This window comes from Patella vulgata, chromosome 1 (genome assembly GCF_932274485.2).
Source record: "Patella vulgata chromosome 1, xgPatVulg1.2, whole genome shotgun sequence".
NCBI classification, from domain to species: Eukaryota; Metazoa; Mollusca; class Gastropoda; family Patellidae; genus Patella; species Patella vulgata.
The window spans coordinates 11,731,013-11,756,697 of record NC_065879.2 but is presented as its reverse complement, the minus strand read 5'-3'; the positions used below and the strand labels follow the sequence as shown (position 1 = coordinate 11,756,697).

The 25,685-nt window shown below is 35.0% G+C and overlaps 2 protein-coding genes across 3 annotated transcripts in view; one reads left to right on the top strand and one right to left on the bottom strand.

Annotated features, from left to right (window-relative positions):
* Window positions 1–15,765, bottom strand: part of LOC126808644 (rab9 effector protein with kelch motifs) — a 48,384-nt gene extending 32,619 nt beyond the window's left edge. For both annotated transcript variants that reach the window (XM_050533547.2, XM_050533548.2), the window contains exon 1: window positions 15,653–15,765. The gene's annotated coding sequence lies outside the window, so the exon portion shown is untranslated. The remainder of the gene's footprint in view (window positions 1–15,652) is intronic.
* A 172-nt stretch (window positions 15,766–15,937) lies between these two features.
* Window positions 15,938–25,685, top strand: part of LOC126812117 (guanine nucleotide exchange factor VAV3) — a 60,138-nt gene continuing 50,390 nt past the window's right edge. The window contains exons 1-4 of the mRNA XM_056103538.1: window positions 15,938–16,182; window positions 18,318–18,434; window positions 19,933–19,988; window positions 23,649–23,720. Of these exons, the coding sequence (XP_055959513.1) occupies window positions 15,973–16,182; window positions 18,318–18,434; window positions 19,933–19,988; window positions 23,649–23,720 (455 nt within the window). The 5' untranslated portion in view covers window positions 15,938–15,972. The remainder of the gene's footprint in view (window positions 16,183–18,317; window positions 18,435–19,932; window positions 19,989–23,648; window positions 23,721–25,685) is intronic.

Here is a 25,685-nt window from a genome sequence, read left to right as displayed (position 1 = left end):
CCGTCTTCAATTAGCCCAGGTTAGGTGCAGAAGAGTAGGACGTTAAACCCCATTTCATTTCATTTCATTTCAGTGTGCTATGGGATAAAATTTGCACAAAAAGTGGCACTACCACCTACTCTTATTTCAAATTCCAACTGTCAAGGGATCTTTTACATTTAAGCCAATGTGCACACAGGACCCCAGTTTTTCGACATTGACCTTTCCAGGTCCTCCGTCCTCCATCACTGACAAGGGGAAACCTGAGGAATTTCTCCAGCCAACACCGGGAGCAAACACAAGACCTTCTGATTACCAAGCCAGTGGTCTTACTCACTAAGCCACCACGACCCCCTATGTAAATAGGATTCAGACTTCTGATTATTAAAGATTAGCTAGTATCAATTCAATGACGATCAAATCACAGGAAATCTTCAGATATTATGTACCGGTATACCTTATTTGGAAAGGAAAGTAACAAAGTTTGCATTGGTCATTCTGCATTGTTCCCCACATTTTTCTTGAATAAATCTGAACTAAATATGGATTTTTCATTGACCATTTATAGACATGACAAAAGCCCTAACATTGTAATGATCAAAAGAATTGTTATGTGTCAGCATAGAAATCAACAATAGACAGGAACTTTAAAAACCCTGACACATTTTAAAACTTGTCAGATATTTGTATACAGTGACTTTGTTATGTCATCAAATACAATGACACAAAATTTATCCGAAAATGTTGTTTTAAAGAGGCAATTGCACTTTCAATAAATGTAATTAATTTCAAACTAAATAATAATTAAAATAACTTTGAGCTTAGATGTAGTGTAGCTAATTATCCAAAATTTCGAAGTTAAAGAAACAATCTAATCTGATAAATATAGGTTGCCAGATTTTTCAATGTGATCAAGGGACATAACTCTGGCAAGTTAAATCAATAGGCTTCATCGTTGCGTGTACTTAAACTGAATTGGATAGAGCTTGAGCCTCTAAAAACGTCCACAGACAGATGGGGAGAATTAATCAATCGACAGGGGTGACCACAATACATTTTAATGAGGTTTTATGAAAACACACATGCTTATTTCCATATGATATTTTTAAAAAACAATTATATCTACACGGTCAAGGTACATGTAGGTGAAACCTCACCAATTTTGTTTAGACATAAAAATGAGCCACATTTATTCTGCAGTTAGTGCAGTATGTCCACAGATTGTGTCAATATTGAGATACATATATAACCTGTATTTGTGGAGTTTAACTTTTTACAGTTTAGGCCAAAAACGAAACTAAAATTAGTGAACAATTCAACTTCAGAACAAAACATAAATCTAATTGTAGGCCCCTAGATCTTGTCATATTACTTATCAAAATCACTAATCTGTGCTAACCAAATTCTAGAATTAATTTATACTTTCATTTTTAATATTATTTTGTCTATAACACATGACACAATTATATGGAATACAAGTCACTTAAAGTTTATTTCTGGAGATGTTTATTATATTGACAACAAAAGTAATGTAGCAACAGCCATATATCTCACACTATTGAACACACTGATCAACTGTGAATATTTGCTATGCCGCTAATATCACTGAGAGGGATGACATTAGTATAAAAGTGATAAATTTATGAACTGTTTCTATTTTATTCTTTCAATAATTCCTTTGTTCATTTTTCATTCATTCAATTAAATGTTTCTATTATTCTTACATTTCTGTTAATCCCTCATTTTAATTAGACCTTGAGCTACTAATATATTGACAGACGGTTGACAGCGGACACATTAATGAGTTTAAATACTACCTTATTGTTTTATGTTATTGCAATGTCTTTTATATTTTAATCTTTCCTCTTTAATTGTTATTAGTATAGCTGGGGTATATTGTTAATTCCTTAGATACTATTTTATTATAAATACCGATTTGTACATTTAAATGGGGTTCTAGGTTTCATCCCGTTTCCAGGACAGTTACTCTGCTTGTCAGACGTGCTGTTCTCCATATATGATGTTAAATGTTTTCCGGTAATAAATAGTCTCAAGGATAGTCCCAGTCTTTAGTTTTATTGAAGATTTACACTGCAAAATTAGTACCATTTAATGAGCTCGCAAGATTAACCTTTTTCCTTTTGTAAATCAAATTCTAGAACATTTTTTGGAGGCACTAGAAAAATAATCAACGTTATGTGATGTGACATCACATGTAGAATGCGTATGACCTTTATGAAGGTCAAACATCTTATACAGAGTTATAAAAGGAAGGAATTCGCAATACCTGTATGAAACAGATTAACTAATGAAGTGCAACTAAAAATGAAATTGAAAGTAGAATAAAATCCTGTTTTGATGATATTTCTCATAAACAGTGATTGAAAGTTGAGAAAATTCTTAAGTCTAAGAATGCCTTTGTGAACTTGGGCCTTGGGGCCAGATTGTAAATTTTACTGTTTAATTGTATCTGATTGTTATTTCTGTTGCATACATGTATTCTGTGTATATCTGTCTACTACATGTATTCACATATTTGTATCATTTGCTTGATAAAGATAAGAATATCCTCATCAAAACGTGCATAGTATTAAACTCAGCAATTGTAGTGTATCCATAAACTTGAACCTTATGTTAATATGTTCAATGACTAAATGCCTATCAAAGAAGTTACATGTACTATGTAATGGATTATTTTTTAATTTGATATTAAAGCCAGCTTGATTCATCTTTTAAAATAACCAACTTTCTTTTCCTTTTTTTATTCAAACTAAAATGTTTTAAGTATGTGGCCTTTTTATTGGCTGATGTTCTTGGTTTAGGGTTAAAATCTTATTATGAATTATAGATTTTAACCCAAAAAAATACTGCATTCTAAAAAAAATAAGGCCTCTGGTCTTTTAAAAGTTAATTTGTACTAATCATACCTAATTAAATAGGTTACTTTTGTATAAGTTTGTCAAGTTATGTTCACCTCTCACCAATCAATCTGACCTAGCTGTCAATCAAATGTATCAATCATCCTGTCAGTTTAACACATGACCTGGTTTCAATACGTCGCTGACATGATCACCACCCAGATATAAAATCAAGCACCAGGTGAGATAAATAATATAACTTCATTCAGTTTTATTTTTGATCAAGTTTTTCTTTCGATAAAAGATTCACTATTATTCATTACAGTTATATATATGGAAGAACAATTTAAATACTGATTTAGTTTATTGCTCAATCCAGTTACTAAATGCCTCTAAAGAGAGGGAGAAAAATGGGATTTAATGTCCACTCAACACAAACTAGGTCATTTCGGTCATGGTTCAATTTTATTTCAATAATTCGCTTGCGCGTAAGGATCTTGAGCAGTGGCAGGAAACCAGAGGACCTGGAGAAAACCCAAAGGGTTGGACAGGCGACCCTATTCCTTGTCACGTACAAGCGGGGAATCGAAACCACGCCAGTTGACTCAATGACAGATCTTATGATACAGCACGCATGTAATAACCATTCGGTCATCCAACCCCCGAAATGCCTCTAAAAGGTTTTATATATATATACAATGTACATGTATATACTTGTAGGTCGGTTCTTATAGAAGTGTATCAAATTCAAAATGCGATCTGTAGTAAAAAGTAGATAAGAAAAAGAGAAAATTCTTTTCTATAAAGTAATAATTTCAAGGAAGGAAACCATCATATTATACAAACAAGTGTTGGAATGAAACCAAGCCACTTTATTCAATGACAGACCTTATGATGCAACACGCATGCATTAACCATTTGGCCCCCTTTACCCAATTACAGATTAAACATTCATAGTACTATTGTAGTTTTCTAGCGATTCCGATGACGCTAAATGACACATCAAGCCTTTAATTAAATGTTAAATAATTAATTTGGATATAATGGACTATCGCCCCCATTTTCATGTGGTGTATATTGTCATTGCCCCTATCCATCCGTCCGTCCACAATGGTAGACACTTAACAGGACACAATTTTTATCCGATTTTGACGAAACTTGAGAAATGTAGGTTTATCTCTAAAAGATCTTGGTTCCTTTCAATTTTGGCATTTATCAGATCGAAACTTCTTGGATTATGGCCCCTGATTTTTCTGAAAAATCACATTTTTAGCTTGTGTGGACACTCTAGAGGTCACAATCTTTATCCAATTTTCAAAAACGTTTAAATGTATCACCGGTACACCCTAATGACAGTTGAGTCCGATTTTGATGAAACTTAAAATTTATCTTTATATCCCAAATATCTCAGTCCATTTCGATATTCGTGCATTTCAGACAATAACTTCCTAGATTGTGGGCCCTGGTTGTACGAAAAATAGCTTTTTTTTTTTAGCTTGTTCTCTATCCCTCTCTTGCTAAATGTGGGCGTATCTTGCCTAGCAACTGCTGGTTAATGTACAATACATATACAAATATGAGTTCCTGCTATTAATGTAGGGCTATAGACTGTGACATGATATAGGGTTCAAGGCTATACAATTATTTACAGTAGTAATAGAATGAAGTGTTTCAATTTAGAGACAAGACATTAGAAAATAGCCTTGAGAGGTCATTTGGTGGGATCAACAGGCTGACTGACAGGATTATTACAGATTAAACAAACATAAACATTCCAATTAACTTAAAGTATTAACATGTCCCTGCGGTCGGTCGGTGAAAACATGGGTATTTCTTCTAATGTACCAAGCATTAATTTATAAAAAGACAACAAGGTCTAGTCTATGCATAGAGTTAAAACAAATATTATGGGCATCAACAAATTTATTGAATCTTACATGTACAAACATCAACATTTCTCAATACAGAGAGAGAGAGAGAGAGAGAGAGAGAGAGAGAGAGAGAGAGAGAGAGAGAGAGAGTTTAACAATCCACTCTACACAAACTAGGTCATTTTGGGACTAAAATATGGTTCAATTTTATGTCGATAGTACACTTGCGCATAGGCGTCTTTAGCAGTGGGAGGAAACCTGAGAACCTGCAGAAAACCCACGAGTTGGGGTTGGACAGCGATCCTACTCCTTGTTACGTACAGGTGGGGAATCAAAACCACACCACTTGACTCAATGACAGACTATGTGATCAAACGCATTAACCATTTAGCCACCCCCAACCTCCCAGCACTATTAGCCACATGGTACTATTACAGAGATGTATATCTCTGTTGATACTACCTACTTCAGAAGCAAATGGTTTAAACAGATCTAGTTTCAGATGTTCTCCATCTGTTTGTAATTAGATGAGCTAATTATGTTAATGACTTTAAAAACAAGAAAGTTATTTGTATACATTTATCTCTTACATGTACTTAAAGGTGAACCATAGTGGCTCAGTGTGTATAGCTATAGCCCACGCACTATGACCTGACGATCCCAGTTTTTATCCCTGTGGTGGCTGAGAAATTTCCTTGGGATATTTCAGCATGGTTTCCCCTGATCAGCGATACAGGATTGTGGGCCTGATAAGGAACAGTGTCTAGTTGTTTGGATGGGATAAAAAACTGAAGTCTTGTGCACTCTACCGAATATTACTATTGGAAATAAAAATCAAACATTTGAAGAAAACAAATTGCAACAAAGTTGGATTTGTGTTTTAATCAAATTGGACAAAAAGCATACTACAGTGGACTCTGTCACATCCGACATCGTACGGGATCGTTACAATATTTCGGATCACACAGCGTGTCGGAATACCAAGCTTTCTCCAAAACCAGAAATACTGTAACTTCGAAAACCGGAAGTATTTTTATATTGTAGCTTCGAATCACCAGAATGCTATTCCCTTTAAAAATGATAAACCTTTCTGTACTTTCAAAATTTTATTACATTAAATAATTAACAATAACAATGCATGCGTACAATATATTCATGTAATTAATTCAGCTCCTTTAATCAGGCTGCCATCTTGTTGTTTCTCTTAGATGTAATCTTAACTGATTATTTAAGGGCGTTGCCATGTCTAAGATTCGCACTAACTTTTCAAACTATTTCTTGGTGATACTTTAGTACATGTACCTGTCTCCTTTTCCCCTAAAAACCTAAATTGTCAACAGAAAGAAACTTTTACTTCGCTGGATAGGTCAGGGTTGTCGGTCAAAGGGAGGGAATCCCTGACCTTGGTTGATCTAAAAATAGTATCCGAATTTGTTTTGAACGTTACGATAAGTATAGTAGCTTGTATTTCTTGTTTGTGCATAGAAATATGCTTCTGTAGCCTGGTTTTGGTCATTTCTGATACACAAAAACTAGAATAGGGGGAATTCATTCGATCTCGGATAACCAGTCTTTCTGACAACTGCCAATAACGAAAAAATGGCTCCATTCGTTTTCTTTGTTTTGTGGGACGAAGATATCATATTATTTTTCATAAACTACACAGACAGGAGCGGCAAAGTCTACTCATTGCTAATTCATGATATTTTGTCAAATTTTTTACAAATAGCATTAATTATTACACGAATACGTCACATTCGAACGGACCATTTTTGTAACCAAGGAAAACAATGAAGAAAATACAAGTTCTACTCAACCGATTTTAACAAACTTGGCATCAAATTGAAGCTTACATTCGGAGGAACATTTCTATGGGACCAATTGTGATTATATGTAATAGATTTTATTTCAGATCAGTTTATTTAACGACCTATGAAATCTTTTGATTTTCTAGAATTTTGGCATTATTATTGGCACCATGAAAAAAAAAACTCCCGTAATTTTATTAAACACTAGCTTAGCTATTTGCATGCCAAAAATTATTTAATTCGGATCAGGCAAGACTGAGAACTTTTTAGATTTATGACAAAAATTGATCATATTTAAGCTGATTTCAAAATTTAATATCTTTAAAACCACAAAAGATATGTGCCCAAACTATGACTTGAATCACAGCGTCAGATGTCTATTTAACGATCATACTAAATTTATGTGGAACAGAGTTTGAAAAATAACATAAAATTAATGGCGAAGTTACCATAGGTTAGACATGGCAACGCCCTTAAGTTTTTAACATTCAAATAAGGAAACAAAATCAAAATATCTAAGGTTTGGATTCAATCAGATTAAAGAGAAGCCATCAAAAGAATGCTTCAAAGATTGTTAATGGTGCTGGTTTCTAACAATATCCTGTTTATATCCTATTTATATCCTGTTTAATCCTATTATATCCTATTTATATTCTATGCCAAAGGGGGGGTTGGATGGCTGAATGGTTAGCATGTGCGCCCTGTATCATAAAGTCTGTCATTGAGTTAGGGTTGCCTGTCCAACCTCATGGGTTTTCTACGGGTCCTCCGGTTTCCTCTCACTGCTAAAGACCCCTACGCGCAAGCGAATTATGGAAATAAAATTGAACCATATGTTAGTCCCGAAATGACATAGTTTGTGTCAAGTGGACGTTAAACCCCATTTCTCTCTCCCTATGCCAAAGAAATGAAAATGAAATGGAGTTTAACATCTTACTGTTCTACGCCGACTGGGCTAATGAAGACGGGCATATACCATACAGTGTGCTATAATGGAAAACCAGACAGCGGAGCTACAGCCTACTCTTACATTGAATTCCATGGGCCCTTGTCAGACCCTCCTGTCCTGCACCAATGACAAGGGGAAACCATGCCGGAAAATCCGAATGAACTTTTTCGGTCAACTCTATGTATAAGATGATGAATGTTGGCAAAATTTCATTTTGTGATACTTGTAAATATTGAAAGGAAAAGAGAGAGAAATGGGGTTTAACGTCCACATGACACAAACTAGGTCATTTTGGAACTTACATACATTTCAATTCTCATGTCAATAATTCACTGGTGCCGTGTAGGAGTCTTTACCTGTGGGAGGCAACTGCAGAACACGGAGAAAACCCCTGAGGATGGTTAGGCAACCCTACCTCCTTGTCAGGTATAAGCAGGGAATTGAAACCATGCCACTTGACTTCATGACACCCAACCCTCCTTGAAAGGAAATGAATCATTTTTGGTCTGACATTTCTTTTAGAGATTCATCTTAAGACAATATTGTAGTTTGCAAAGGATTTCCTATATCCTGCAAATGACGTTCACAGACTTTCAATAGGGAAAAAATTTCTAGGCCTTCTGGCTCTTTAAAGAGAGAGAGAGTGAGAAATGGGGTTTAAAGTCCACTCAACACAAACTAGGTCATTTCGGGACTAACACATGGTTCAATTTTATTTCAATAATTCCCTTGTGCGTAGGGGTCTTTAGCAGTGGGAGGAAACCGGAGGAACCGGAGAAAACCCATGAGGTTGGACAGGCGACCCTACTCCTTGTCACATACAAGCAGGGAATTAAAACCACGCCACTTGACTCAATGACAGACCTTATGATACAGCGCTCACATGCTAACCATTCAACCATCCCCTTCTGGCTCTTTAATGCTCTATCTAAATAACAATAATTACTGTAGCACTGTCTGATTCTGTTTATTCTATTAAACTAATAAAACTTCTAGAATTCTTTTAACATTCATCTTATTACTCATACGTACATGATCATAATTCACATTAGTAAAACTATATACAATATGAGGAAGTTGAAACTACTGGATAATGGAAGACAGTATTGGTATTCTAGGGTTTAATTATAGCTGGTGACTTTAAGGAAGTATTAGCACACGCACCAAGACAATGAATATAATTTTGAAAAATATTATATTCAAAAGAACTGTCTAGATTTTATACTCATAAAGGTACATATATTCAAGAGCTAAATTTGCCTATTACAGGTCTTTCTTTAGGCCTTAAATGTTATACATGTAAATTAGTAAATAGACATATATTAAAGGCTCAATACCACTCTTGTTGTAACTGAATAATATGTCCTAATCTTTATTCTGGTCAACAAATTGTACTATTTTACAATATTCCAATTAACTGATGATACAAATTTCATCTTAACACACCTAATATAAAAAAAATTGGAAAAATTCAACTAAATGAAAAGCTTTTCAAATGTGACTTGGATTTAAAAATATTTTTGAACCCTTTGGACAAGTAAAATAGGATTTAATGGATAATTTACACAACAGGTAGGACACTAACACATCTAGTACTTAGAATTAAGGATGTAAACGGTTACTCGGTTGACCGGTTACGGTTCGGTTCTGCAACCAGACCGGTTCGATATTCCTGTGACCGTTATTCGTTCTATATAACAATGTCAGTGTATATCGACCTAGTAGTAAACTAGCATTAGCCCAGGCTCTCTTGTTCATATTACACGTTGATACAAAAATTTCCCGGTAATAAAACGGTCGTGTTCGCTGCTCGAAAACGTAGTAGAAAAATTATGCCGTAAACAAAGTATCTTTCGTCCCTCTGGCATGTGGCCAAATGGTATAATCTTTTCGTCATTTCATTGGCTCGATGGGGTCACATGTTCAGTCACGTGTGGTAAACATACAAATTTTATAGTATTAGCTTTTAATACGGCAATATTTATAAATATAAATTATGTAAGTTATAATAATGTTTTGACCGTGATCTAAGACTCTCCAGAAAAGAGCGACTTATTGCGTTGTATCTTCGGGCTGGGTAATCTTGACTACAGGTTGACTATTAAATGCGTATGAAAATGAAAGTAATGCCGTGCGGGCGAATAAAGATGTCGAATTAAATATTTTATTAATGGATTACATTATAACATTGCACATTGAGATGGAGGTAGGTGGGGCCATAGAATATTCCTATATTTATAACGGGTCGAACACTAATAATATTGTATCAATTTTCCGATCTGTCACACAACGGCATGTGCTACTGGGCGAGTGACGACCACGTGAGACCATGACCTTTTTGACTGTTAGACGACGCAATGTTTCCTTCCGAGAAATTTGAATGAAAAACAAAATAAGCTGCAATAAATAAACTCTTCTTATATTCAAAACGAAGTTAAACAGTGTGAAAAAGTAAACTTTAATCCTGCGTACGGTCCGGCGATTAATAACTCCGCAACTAAAAAGTGAATCGGTTGACCGGTCACGGTCGGTTTTTTGCCCATCGGTTAACCGGTTCAATTTTTTTTGACTCGTTACATCCTTACTTAGAATAAGGCTAATTTTTATTTTCTGGAGCTGTCAAGCCAGCAAGAGTGTTATTGTCCCTTTAACATGACAAGACCATTAACAGGCTTGAGAATTTAACTAATTTAGAACGGTACGCTCATATAAAGATTTAATTTAAAAATGGCGGAGCAAGTGTAAGTCTCAGTATTGTGGTTACGACAATAAACAATCAATGCACACATCTTGTCAAGACTATAAACAGTGATAACTTGGCTCAGATTCAAGCAATTTGAATGATATTTTCAATATATTCGTTTTGCATTATCTATTTTTGATTTTTTATAGCAAGAACGGTCAGCTCCTTATCTATTTGCTAAAATACCAGGTATACAGTATACGTGACATGTACTTGTATATTCTTACAAAATGTGCCGCTGACAACACAGTGGATAAAACCCATGAGGTTTGGAAGGCGACCCAATTAAACTGTACATATAACTGACAACAGAACAATAATCTTTTACAGAGTTATCAAAATGTTCAGTATTTATACTCTACATCAGTGATTCTCAAACAGTGTGCCGCGAAAGATAGGTTGCCAGACAACGAAAAAAAGGCCACACCAGCTAAATCGTCCGGGCAGTCAACAAGAGTTGTCGCATATTTTTACTTTCGGTAATGAAACATTTATAATACACTTAAATCTGATTAAGAGCAACAAATCAAAAGGCTTTATCGTCTCATGACCTTAAACACTGTGTATAAATTTAAAGTCAATCAGATATTAACTTTGGCCTCCAGAGCGTCCACAAGATTTTTTGAAGTGATCAAGGGCCATAACTCTGGCAGTAATAATCGGAAATCGCTGAAAATGAATAGGCTTCTTCGTCTCATTACATTAAACACTGTGTATAAATTTAAAGTCAATCGGATATTAACTTTGGCCTCTAGATCGTCCACAAGATTTTTTGAAGTGATCAAGGGCCATAACTCTGGCAGTAATTATCGGAAATTGCTTAAAAACAATAGACTTCTTTGTCTTATGACCTTAAACACTGTGTTTAAATTTAAAGTCAATCGGATATTAACTTTGGCCTCTAGAGCGTCCACAAGATTTTTTGAAGTGATCAAGGGCCATAACTCTGGCAGTAATTATCGGAAATCGCTGAAAATCAATAGGCATCTTCGTCTCATGGGCTTAAACACTGTATATAAATTTAAAGTCAATCGGATATTAACTTTAGCCTCTAGAGCGTCCAAAAGCAATTGCGGACGCCGGACCGCCGACAATATACGACCACATTTCAATGTGGGCGTATAAAAAACCATGTGACCCTATTTGAGTATTCACTGGTGTCTACTGGTAAGATCATAGCTCTGTGTTTTTCTTTAATTAGTTTGAGTCATTCTATGTGTCTATGACTAGTCTGTGTCTACGGCTGCATGCCGTCTATGAATTGCCGTGTTTTTATTCTGCAAAATTCAAATATTTTTCATATATATTTAGCCAGGTGTGTCGCTATTTTTTCATGTGTTCCAAGGTGTGCCATTGGCAAAAAAGATTGAGAACCACTGGTCTATATAGACATATTTTGCTTACATGTAAAATGTGTGTTTTTATACATTTCAACTTATATCTCAAATTTTAGACTAATAATTTTCACTTTGGGCTAATGAAAAAAACAACCTTTAATTAATTACATGTAGTTAAAACCAGACCTCAAACCTAATTAATTTGGAAACCTATGGCACAAATTTATTATGGGAAATGTTTGCAAGTCCATTAATTGAACTCCAACCTCATCCAGGAAGCCAGAAATTTAATTGAGATTTAGAACCACACTGAGCAATATGAAAGTTATAGCGGAGAAGATGATGTACAATTCAATCTTGTCTTCTGACCTTTCAACAGATTTTACTGTTGGGTTGAGAGGCTCGAGGCTTACATAAGACATGTCAAGAAAGTCTAAAGTAAATAGATTTAGAACTATTTATAGTTCACAACCTCAACTGGCCAATACAAGCTTAAATAAATATGGTACCTGGTAACTTTTGAGAAAGATTTTATTCTTACCTAATATAGTATTACAGAACCCCCAGTTAATATGAAGAGATTAAACTTATCAAGAAATTATTCAACAATGTTGATCGTTTAAAGCGAGAATTTCAAATTTTCTAAGAAAGTCAAAACATAATTATTTTTATGTCTTTTGCTCAATAGGTTATCAAATCACTATTATACGATCATGGGCATTATTTCCCACCCTTAAAAATCTATGACACAGGAAATAACAACACAATACAGCCATTTTCCAACGTTGGAATTTGAAGTTAAAAATGATATTTTTGCCAATTTCTCAGCTGGCAATAGCGAATTATAGGAATAATAGGATTATTCTTTAACAAGGTAGGACTATACCATCTATTTTAAGGCTTTATTTTAATACATTTTAAAAATATAACTTGAAAATTTGCAATTGCAACTTTAAGTGGCATTTAGTAACTGGATAACAATGATTATCTCTGATTGTATATAAATGTTTGTCATTGTTCCATATTTTGTATACATGTATCTTCATTGTACTATGGTTGTCAGTCTTTGCTTAAACATACATTATGCAAGAGCTAAATCTGCCTATCGCGGGTCTTTCTTTAGGCCTGAAATATTATCTAAATTATTAATTAGACATTAATTAACTTATCCAGACCATAATCAACTCTCGATGGCATCGCTAGCCTGCGATGTTTATTGTATTAGGTTCCGATTTGCTGTTCGACTTCCATTCATAATTTAATCATGAAATGGATAATCAAGACAATGTTTTTCATCTTACCAACTTTAGTAATGATGATGGAGGCTAGGCCTAAAATTCAATCGCTTAATTCTCGGCTCATAGTGGATCAATTTCACTGAAATTTTCAGCAAATTCCCTTTACATTATCTAGTTTTCAACTACTGTGTATTATAGTGAGAACTGTCAGTTCTTTATCTAATCTCCCATAATGTATCTTTAATACAGACGGGAGAACCATTGTCGAAATGTCGCTGAAATAAACCCTTCAAGTAACTTGTATTAATTGTGTCATGTGTTAGAAACAATTTACATGTACAAATCAGATCAATATCATCCATAGTCTTCGACATGGCAAACACGACTTATTGGTCAATTTAAATCAACATTGATGTTGCTATCTTACTGTGAAAAGATGGGCTTCTGAAATATCCAATATCATCCATAGTCTTCGACATTGCAAACACAACTTATTGGTCAATTTAAAGGGACAATAACACTCTTGCTGGCTTGACAGCTCCAGAAAATAAAAAATAGCCTTATTCTAAGTACTAGATGTGTTAGTGTCCTACCTGTTGTATAAATTATCCATTAAATCCTATTTTACTTGTCCAGAGGGTTCAAAAATATTTTTAAATCCAAGTCACATTTGAAAAGCTTTACGTCAGGCTTTTCAAATCATTTAGTTGAATTTTTCTAATTGTTTAAATTAGGTGTGATAAGATAAAATTTGTATCATCAATTAATTGGAATATTGTAAAATAGAACAATTTCTTGACCAAAATAAAGATTGGGACATATTATTCAGTTACAACAAGAGTGGTATTGAGCCTTTAAACAAACATTGATGTTGTTATCTTACCGTGAAAAGATGGGCTTCTGATGTCATTAGTTAAAGCAAATTTGTAAATTTTAAAATTGGCAAATGAATCCCGGGCCAGAATGCTTTTGAGCGCCATTTGTAATGAAGCAACGAGATGAACGAGGCTAAACATACCCCACAGAATACTACAGGTGTAGACTGCAATAACCAGATGCCAAAGACTGTCATTCAATTTGGTCTCTTTGGGTATTTTGTCGACCATGCTTAATTCATTGACCTATTTTCTTATTGTCATTTATTATTAGGTCTAAAATGATTCCCAAGTCCACTTTTAATTCAATGTTAATGTTGTAATTGAATTTTTTTTTCCAAAAAGATTCGCGAATAGAACATGCAGAGGCCATAGTATTAATAATAAATATTATTGCAATTTTCATTTGTCAAAGTCTAGCCTTCGTCAAACCTTTCAGTCTTGACTTGAAATGACAAATACCTGCATAGTAACCGACTGATTGCTTAGATTTTAAAAAATATGATTGTGCCCATGACTGTGTCTTTTGTTTTATGTCATGTAATCGTCCGTTATGACCATATATATGCTTGATTCAGGGATGTAGCCATGATTTGCTGAGTAGTGGAAAAAATAGGTAGCGAGTGGAGCAAGGGAAGTATTTTTTTTTTGGGAGGGGGGCGTGGTCTTTTATGAAAATTCAACCCTTCTTGGTGTATTTTCAGAGCATCTGCTGCCTTTTGTATTTGCTTCAGTGCAAATCAAATTTCCATTTATATATTCAAATTTTTACCAAATTCACTTAATTTTTATCAATGATACAGAGACTCTGCCAGGGATCTAAAAACATTTTGACACCAACCAACCAAGCATAAAATTGCCCCACCCCACTCTGTTTCTCAGTTTTTCTGGGTTTTTTTTCAAATATTACTTTGAGATTAAAAATTAAAATGATTCTTAAAATGGTGTTTGTGTTTTATTTGAGTACAACAAATTATGACAACAGGTAGATATTGATAACTAAAACACATTGTTTTATTTGACTTGTGTCTCACAAATTACAACACCATTTGCGACATCCAAACCTGTAACATTGGAGTGCTGTAAATTGGTCTGGGTGAGCTATTTACGGCAAATATACAAATTTAGAGACCGTAGAATTGTAAAATGAATAGACCTACACAACTTCTAAATATAAATAAACAAAATATCAATACTTCTTTCTTTAAACTAATTTGGGATGATAGGGTCTACTACGGCACACAAAAATAAATTAGGCCGTGGCAGACATGGTTTGTGTCGACTTTTACAATGGCTTTGCCGTTTGCCGTGGTAAATATCAAGCTCTGAGTTTGTGTACAGAGAAGGATGAAGGGGTTTAAATACGACTGTGCGGCTTTCTTCGATTTTTCTTTGTGTTGGGCAGCAAAAAATAGTGCCGCCCGGCTTGGCTACATCCCTGTTAATTGCAACTGGACGTGGTTAATATTTAATAAACAACAATAATGAATCGTAGTTTTGAAGAAAAAGTTGACAGTATTAACTCCAACAGATCTCACGCTGAATTATGGCTACAAGTACTAGGATAAACTATACCCAATCCAACGTTGCAGTATCTCAATATATCACTCTGAATATGCTTTTTTATTCATATTTTCATTCATAATTTTTATTTCCTTCGTGTGATTGATCCGATTGATAATGTTTCTCTAAAAGCTATAAAACATAATGAAATTATGACAAATTGAAAATATATTAACAACGGGCAACAAAAAGCATTAATTCTCCTCTAAAATCTGCATTTAAAATTCAGTCAACCCCACCCTTTCATTATTTGTTTACATGCTAAAAATGACGATTGAAACTGAGAAAAGGAAGCCTGTTTTTGAGTAAGCAACACGTGATGTCAGCAGTTAGTCTGACTGTTATTTCACCGAAATTGGCAAGTTGGGAATAGAAAACTTAAGTTCAATAATCCCTTATACGATATAATATATGTAATAACCAATACGAACCTAATTTCATTTCAATTTCCACCCAAAATATCATCAGTTTGATGAATTTGCCTGGAAACCGCCTCAACCGGAAATCAGGCACCTGTTACCAGAGCTGACACTACTAGGTTATCTATTAGTTTCGTAGAAGAAAAATAATAATAAAGACTGTCGCGTTAATTTCAAAATAAAGAAATACAGTGTTTATTTTTTTGTTAATAGATAATATTGAACACGTTTTTGCATTTAATTTCAGGATAAGGAAACAAGTTGTGTAATGATTTGTAAAAATTAGTTTCGATCGTATTAAAGCTCAGCCAGGAACTAGGAAGAAAATAATAATGGCGACGGACGAGTGGCGTATGTGCGCCGAATGGCTCGTAAGATGTCAGATATTACCAGAAGATCACAAAGCCAATCAAGCAAATGCCAATGCTTTTGATATAGCACAAGCCCTTCGAGATGGAGTATTAATATGTCATCTACTAAATCAGCTAAGTCCAGGATGTGTCGAACTAAAAGATTTCAGTCCTCGACCGCAAATGTCACAGGTTTGTTAGACTACATGTATGCTTCAATAATAATCAATTTATGTTCTCACTAAACTAGTTCCTGGTTATGCATGGATATTACTCTCTTTTTTTTAAGAAATACATAAATATTTCATTCTCAGGAATGCTTATTAAGAATATTTACTTTGTTTTCCATCTCAAGACATTTAATTAAAAAAGAGACAACTTTAATTATGTTTTAAATTATGCCATTTATTTTTATGGCAAGATTGAATTATACTGCCAGTGTATTTAGACTATTTTTGTTTTGTTGGAGTAACTAAGTCAAAGTTTTGCTGTTTAGAATCCTGTTAAAGATTAGGTTTTGGGGGTTACAGGAATGTTAAGAATGTTTACTATACCCATATGCTTTATAAAACCAAGACTTCTAAATACATGTATCGGTATGCCTGTCTGTTTTCAAAATTGAACAATTTACACATACATTGTATATGAACCCGAAAAACTTTAAGGGCCAAGTCTCAATCAAAATAAGGAATTTAATTGGATTGAGCTGAAGTGTGTGCTTCAAAAAGTGTGCTCTACATGCATCATAGTGCATGTACATGTATGTACATGTATTGTATGCATTCATAATAACACAACTTTATGGATTTACTACTTCTTGGTTTATTACATGCAACGTTTCAATACTCTTACAGTAAATCCATAAAGTTGTGTTATTATGAATATTGTACCTCTACTTCTAAATGTCATTTAAGGATATTGTATGCATGTTTAAATTTTTGTTTTGAAAGATTAAAGTGCAAGTTGACTTTAATTTTAGTTTAAAGATACATTATGGGAGATTCGATAACGAGTTGGCAGTTCTCAAAATAATAGTTAAAAACTAGATAATGTAAAGGCAATTTGCTCAAAATTTCATTCAAATTGATTAACTATGAACCAAGAACTAATTAAGCGGTTGAAATTTCCGGCTAGCCTTGATCATCATTACTAAAGTCAGTATGATAAACAGCATAGTCTCAATTATCCATTTAATCGTTAAATCAGGAAGGAAAGTTATGCAGTAAATCGGCTCATATTCCACTTAAGATCTCAGGCTAGCGATGCCATCTAGAGTTGATTATGGTCTGGATAGGTTAAGAAAGTAATGTCTAATTAATAATTTAGATAACATTTCAAGCCTAAAGAAAGACCTGCAATAGACAGATTTAGCTCTTGCATAATGTATGTTTAAATTTTGCTCTCTCTGACTATGGTAGAACACAAAATCTGAACATAGATGTAATATTTTCATTGAATACAGATTGTCTCTCCACGAATTAAAAAAAAACAAACCCCAAAACATATAAGATTCAATGAAATCAATAAATTATTTTGGACTCCAGACTTTTAATACCATTATTCATTACTCTCATTCTCATGTTATAATATAGATAAAATGTTCTTTTGTGTGGCTTCCATCCCTGCATTGGCCGAGAAAGTTCACCAGATTTTCCGGCGTTGTTCCCCCCTTGTCAGTGATGCAGGACGGAGGGCCTGACAAGGACAACTGTCTAGTCATTTGGATGAGACGAAAAACCGAGGTCCCGTGTACACATTGGCGTGCACGTAAAAGATCCCTTGACAGTTGGAATTTGATATAAGAGTAGGCCGTAGTGCTGCTGTCCAGGCAAAATTTCCCTCATAGCACACTGTATGGCGTATGCCCGTCTTCATTAGCCCACTTCAGAACAAAACAGTAGGACGTTAAACCCATTTCATTTCTTTTGTGTGGCAGCAATAATTTTCTTTATAGATTCATCAGAGTTAATTTGAGCATCGTATTTATCAGGTCATAAACAAAACCAATCTGATTTTCAGTACTTCTACAACGTAGGTGTATCAAAGATTTTGCCACTGTCCGGGAAAAATTTCTCTCAGGACACACTGTATGGTGTCGTGTATGTCCGCCTTCGTTAGCCCAGTAGGAGCAGAACAGTAGGACGTTAAACTCCATTTAATTTGATTTTATTTCAAAAATTTTGTCATTCATCCAGAATTTATGACTGTGTGTCCATTAAACCGAATCTCTCTCTCTCTCTCTCTCTCTCTCTCTCTCTCTTTTACATGTATTGTTATTAATTTTATAATAGATCTTTATTTATGTTATTTTTAAAAATATTTTTCAGTTCCTGTGCATGAAAAATATAAGGACATTTCTACAGACATGTAAAAAGACATTTGGTTTGCAGGATAAGGATCTATTTCAACCATTGGATTTATTTGATGTGAAAAACTTCCGAAAGGTATGTACATGTGTATTATAAATTTCATCAAAGAGAATTAGATAGTATTTAGTAACAGGGCTGTTGGTAATTTTTCACATTTGATTAACAGCACTGCTAATCAAAAAGTCCAATTTTACCAAATTTGGTTAGCAGTTTTTCAGTTTCAACATAAAACATTTTTGTTCAATCGAACACACGCAGAATTAACGAATAAACTCGATTAACTATATAGACTCACGTGATATAAACAATGATATTTTACGGGAATTCTTACTTTGATTTCTCATTTCTCATTTTACAAGATACGTTAACATGTATTTATTTTTTTGATATTTTGTTTACAATACGTGGGGGATACACTGGATTTATTTTTTTTTCAAATGGTAATACTGATATAATTACTCGAACGAAATTGACATGTCTTGCCGCATGAGTGGTACTACTTGATTCCTCATTTCCGGTTTTATAGTCACTATTCATAGAGTTATATCCCTGTATTATATAGAACAATGAATTGTGTCTGGATAGTTCGAGAAGAACATGTCACACAGAGAATTCAGTTTTCTTTATAAAATTTTATTTGACATATTTTATACACGTTGAAAGTGTTGAGAAAGCCTTCTAGTCTTCAAAATGTGGATAAATCTTTGTGTCAATATCCAAAATGACAGACGTATCAATGTTTGGCAGTTACTGCGAATCAAAAAACGTTCGATTTTAATTTTTGATTAGCAAGGGACAAAATATGTATCGCAAATTGCGCTGTGATATTGGTTGTTGGCAGCCCTGTTTAGTAAGCCTACTCTGTCTTGTGCAGACCACCTGTCACCAACCACCAACCATTCATATGGACACTGAGAGTTTCTCCAGCAATCAGTTAACAGTATACAATGAATCCAGGAAGTATCGGTATAGCTTTTTGGCTTTAAAGGTCACTGGAATAACTTAAAAATTCTTTTTTTAATATTGCAAGGAATTATGTCAACATATCCTTTCCATAAGTATAACACGAGCAGGACTAAAATGACATCACAGATTGTTTATTGACGGAAAGTTATGACTACTCACGGAGAACGGCGGAAATTACTAACATTGAAATTTACCTTTTGCAGGTAATATTGACATTCGGGTTCGTGTTATGCTTATGGAAAGGATATGTCGACATAATTGCATTATTTGAAAAAAATTTTAAGCGTTTCAAGTGACTTTTAATTAAGGCTAGCCAGTATTCCACTGACAGATGGGGGTTGGGTGGTTGGGTGGTGTAACGCCTCCACTTTAGATCATCATTATAAGTCCAGTGGCAAGGTTTCTATCCCAAGCTTTTATATGGCAAGGAGTACATGTATGCCTAACTCATGGTTGTTCCTCTGGGTCTCCTATTTTCCTCCTACTGCTAAAGACCCCTACATGCAAACTACTTACTTTAATAAAATTGTACCATAGGTTAGTGCCAAACTGACCTGGTTACCATATTGTAATTTTTAATGAAAATACTTTTAAATTTTGTTTACAGGTTATTGAAACCCTTTCCAAATTATCAAAAACAGATATTGCCATCAGTAAATTCAGGTATGTATATTTTACAGTATACTTCTGCTGCTTGTCAGAGTCACTCGCCATATTGTTTGTTTTTCTCAACCTTTTTAATTGTGATCACACAAATATTTGAATATTCAAAAAGTTACGTCATGGTCAATATGATAGAAATTTAATTGTCTGTATCCTTTAAAGGAACTTTAGATCAGTGAATCTAAAGGAAAATGAGATCAGTGTGAAAGGACCTTCCGATAATTAAGTATACTATTCAAAAAAAGTAGGGGATATTTGATTTTGGGGGCATAATACTAAAATATGCAAATGACTACGAAAAAAGTCACTATAGAACCTAACAGAAGAAACATTTCCAGTTACATGTGACGCCCAAACGCACCAATAGCTACCGCATGGAATGCAGGTGATGCTTGGGATCATCATGGGGGTCCAACCCAAGATTTGCACGACTCTGACTTTGAATGTTACAGTCATTGTGGCATTGAATTCCAGGGTGGAAACATCAGTTTAATTGTTTTAGTGACCAGAAAACAAATTTTGATATGCGTTGGCTTACCCAAAATGAAAGGTTACGTGCCCTTGGCATGCTACGGATCGGCACAACACAGGCGGTTGTGGCGCGGACGATGAATGTTTCTCAGTCTGTCATAAGCAGGCTATGGTCCAGATACCGTGATACACAATCTGTACAGGACAGACCACGCTCAGGTCGACCAAGGGCGACAACTCAAGCCCAGGATCGATTTATCCGTACCTTGGCCTTGAGAAATCGTGTCATCACAGCAAATCAGATCAGCGCTCGTCTTCAAACAGACACTGGTGTGAGAGTGAGTGGCCAGACGATTCGGAATCGACTGCATAGGGGTCACCTTCGCGCCCGACGTCCTCGCGTGATCCCTTGTTTGAGAGATCATCACATTCAGGCAAGACGTCGTTGGTGTAGGGATCGTCAACACTGGGATAATCGACGCTGGAGCAATGTGATGTTTTCAGATGAGTCAAGGTTCACTGTTGATTTTTTGGACAGACGTAGGAGGGTGTGGCGTCGTCGAAACGAGCGCTTCCAAGACGTTAACGTCATGAGACATGATCGATTTGGGGGTGGTTCTGTTATGGTGTGGGGAGGCATCACTGTTGCTGGAAGAACGGCTTTACATGTTGTTGCAGGGCGTGTTACAGGCCAGTACTACCGGGACAACATCTTGGCAGTCCATGTTGTGCCGTTCGCACGACGTCATGGCCGCCGTTTCATCTTCCAGGATGACAACGCAAGATGTCACAGGGCCAGGATCGTTACAGGTTACCTCCAACAACAGAACATCACCACATTACCTTGGCCAGCACTGAGTCCCGACCTCTCCCCCATCTAGCATGTCTGGGACATGCTTATACAGAGGTTACGTCAACGTCAACAACGTCCTGCCAATGTCCAAGAACTTGCTGCTGCGTTGCAACAGGAATGGGACAATCTGGACCAAAATGACCTTAGACGTCTCATTAGGAGTATGCCACGTCGGATCAATGCTTGTTTGGCAAAGAGAGGAGGATTTACCCGTTACTGACTTGGTTGTGATGCTGTGGTAACTTTGCTGTTTGACCCCGGGTATCATTTTACCCTTATAATGGTCAGTCTGTGCCTTACTTAGTCTAACGATCATTTGGAATAAATCGATGAATGTGAACTTCATTTCATTTTGTCATTTGTTTCTTCGTCAGTTTCATTAGGTGACTTTAATAACACTTAAAAATCAAATATCCCCTACTTTTTTTGAATAGTATACTTTTTGATTAGAATTTTTTTTTAGATCATGTTATTCCTGTGTCTTCATTCTTGAAAGGAACTTAAGATCAGTGCCTTTAGATTTGAAAATTTTTTAGATCATGTGTCTTCATTCTTGAGAGGAACTTAATATCAGTGGCTTTCGACACGAATGGAATTTTAGTTCCTGTTTCTTAAAGCTTGAAAGGAACATAAGATCAGTGACTTTCGACATGAATGGAATTTTAGATCCTGTGTCCAATCTAATTAAAATATAGATCTATATTTCGTTTGTTTTTTTTATACTTTCGATGGCCTACACTACATGTAGATCTAACAAGTTATAGTGGGAGTTCACGTTCTATGACGTCAGGTACCAAGCAAGCGACATTTGACCCGATTACGTCAGTCATTCGATTAACCAATTAAGGACCCCTGTGTATTTTTTATCTACCTTTGCTTTGTTTTGATTTCTATTGCCGCTAATATCTACCCAAAGTTCTACTCAAAAAAGCTTGATTTGACAGACCATTTGATTGGCTGACCCCTCATTTCAAGCAGAACACGAGTTAAATAACAACGCTTCCAGATCCAAGTGTAGTAAAGACAAGTAAAATTGAAATTTTAAACTATAAAAACGAAACGAAATTGGATTTGCGTTTTAATCAGATTGATCCTGTGTCTTAAGGCTTGAAAGAAACTTGATATCTTCACGATTGAAACACATATTTGTGATAAAAATGTGAATCAAAACTAGCGTAATGAATTGTCTGCACAAAAGTAACAACACTATAAGCTTACATCAAAATAATTCTCAGCTCATTTTTCATAATTTGTGAATTTTATTTAATTTGCATGTTTCAAACAGAATTTAATGTGATTTATTTATATTATCTGTGTCGCATTTCCAGAATTTCTTTATAATAATAAATACTATTTATTTGTCACAAATCCTAAAATACATGAAATCAAGGCCACATTTAAAAGAATATATTTTTTATTGTCAGATGATGTGGCTTCACTCAAAAACAGCCACATGAAAATACATTGTCCTTTTAAGTTAGGGGGGTTGGATGGCCGAATGGTTAGCACGCGTGGTTTCGAATCCCTGGTTGTACGTGACAAGGAGTAGGGTCACCTGTCCAACCTCGTGGGTTTTCTCCGGGTCCTCCGGTTTCCTCCCACTGCTAAAGACCCCTACGCGCAAGCAAATTATTGAAATAAAATTAAAACCATATGTTAGTCCCGAAATGACCTAGTTTGTGTCGAGTGGACGTTAAACCCCATTTCTCTCTCTCTCTCTCTCTCTCTCTCTCTCTCTCTCTCTCTCCTTTTAAGTTAGTTTCAGATAGAAAATTAAAACCAAATTCTTTGGTTATTTACACTGTATCTATCCAAGCCATTGTTGATTGTGAAAAGAAATTCATAAAAGTTCCATGCATTACACTAGCTATTGATGAAATTGGTCTGTGAGCCACAGTGTCTCAGTGAGTAAGGTACTCTCTCACTAACCAGTAGGTCCAGGATTTAATCCCGGTATTGGCTGAGAAAGTTCCCCTGTTGGGGTTTCCCCTTTGTCAGAGAATCTGGCAATGAACAGCATCTAGTTATTACGAACATACATTGGTGTGTACATAAAAGAACCTTTGTCAGTTCCAATTTGAAGTAGGCTGTAGCTGTAGCATGACCGGTAGAGCATGGTGTAAGTCAGTTTTCGTTAGTTTGGTCAGAGCAGAAAAGTAGGACGTTAAACCCTACATGTAAATATATATATTCTCAAATCACTTGAAAATTAACAGAAATCTGGAAATGTGGCACAGATTCTATACTGAATCCTCTTTGTTCCTGAGTTTAACATTGACTTCAATTGCTTTTCTAAATCTCCTTCTTTTTTTTTGCAATTAATTTTTTGTTTTTAGAGGCTTTCCGCGTGAAGCTAGTAAAGAAACACTTGAGCATCCATATTATAACGATTTGGAGCTACTGGCTGAGTAAGTCTGCAAATGAAAACCCAAATCACTGGCTTGCTTTGTGTTCATGTAAATTTCCCCACCCTTTCCAAACTGAATTTTTATGGCTTGCACTGTATTTGCTGCATCCTAACCTTAATGTTCTAATTTTATAAATGAAATGTACATTGTTGATTTTATTAACATACCTTATTCGACTGAAAAAAAAAAGGTGTTTCAGACATTTTTAGCTTTATGTCGTACATTATACTAAATTAGGCTGTATGTCTACAATTAGATCTGTTTGAGAACAGACACTCACACTAAGCTAGTTGACTGACATTTTAAGACCTAAATTGACGATTTTAGTCGAAAACACTAAGTATACTTTGAGAATTTTATTAAGTATTTATTCCAGTTCCATTTAATAAAATTGATAAAGTTTATTTAGTCTTTGTGTGTATGGCAGATGTGAAACGGAGTAGAACTGCATACAAAATCATATACTAATTTTTATACGCCCACATTGAAATGTGGTTGTATATTGTCGTCACCCCCGTCCGTCGGTCCGGCGTCCACAATTGCTTGTGGACGCTCTAGAGGCTAAAGTTAATATCCGATTGACTTTAAATTTATACACAGTGTTTAAGGTCATGAGACGAAGAAGCCTATTGATTTTCCGATAATTACTGCTAGAGTTATGGCCCTTGATCACTTCAAAAAATCTTGTAAATGCTTTAGAGGCTACAGTATATATCCGATTGACTTTAAATTTATGTTTGAGGTTATGGTCCTTGATCACTTTGAAAAATCTTGTGACGCTCTAGAGGCTAAAGTTATCATCTGATTGACTTCAGATTAATACACAGAGTTTAAGGTCTTGAGACGAACAAGTATATTGATTTCCAATGAATTTTTATGAGTTGAACAACTAAATCCATGATGTTAAAAGTTTCGTATACTAAACATTAGCATGGGGCAGAACTTTATAAAAACCAAACAAATTCTAATGGTTTTCTGATAATTACTTAATTAGTTGTTACTCTTAATCAGATTTTAATGTATTATAAATGTTTAATTACCGAAAAAAGTAAAAATATGCGACAACTCTTGTTGACTCCCCGGACGATTTAGCTGCTGTGGGCGTATGTTTCGTTGCCTGGCAACCTATCTTTGGATATGTAGGCCATTTAGGGCCGAGATCTATTCTCGAAGTATGGAGTAGATGTGTGCAGAATGGCTGTGCATATATTAAATATGAAAAAACACTTGACATATGGAATTTGATGAAGAGCAGGAAGTAAACATAACTTCCTGGGCAAAATTCCACTCATATCACACTGCATGGCATATACGTTTGAGTTATTATTAACTATATTTTAAATAACCAAATTAAGGACCCAGTCACTCTGCATGATGTCTAAGGATAGTAGAGTTACCACTTAGGACTTCCATAGTTTTATCGAAGTAGGGCACGAGAGCATTGTTCGTATTTCTGGCCTCGTTCTCGTTCCTGTCGTCTTGTACAAAACAAAATGATGGGAACGAGGGAAATTGTAGGTAACAACATCTTAATTTTTGCTGACTTAATTACCCCAGACGGTGCAGAAAAGTAGGACATTAAACCCCATATTTTTTCATTTTTGTCTGATATTGTCTATCACCACAGATGACTTCCAGATTTGCGTACATGTTTTAGTTGCTGATTCGGTCGGATATGGGTAGTTAATTAAGATTTTTGAATTGATTAATTTGTTATTACACGTATTAATAAACCACATTTTTGATTTTTCAGAATCACTAGAACTTTCTTGATTTGTAAAAAAAAAAATGATTTTATTATATTATCTGGATTGAAAATCTCCAAAGCTTAAACCTAGTCCTTTGGATGGTATAAAAAAAACATGATAGAGAACTCCTGATTGTTGGAATTTGATGAAGACTGACCAATACAGTCAAGTCTCTAACACTTATGTGATCTTAGAAAACAACATGAATGTCTGAAAA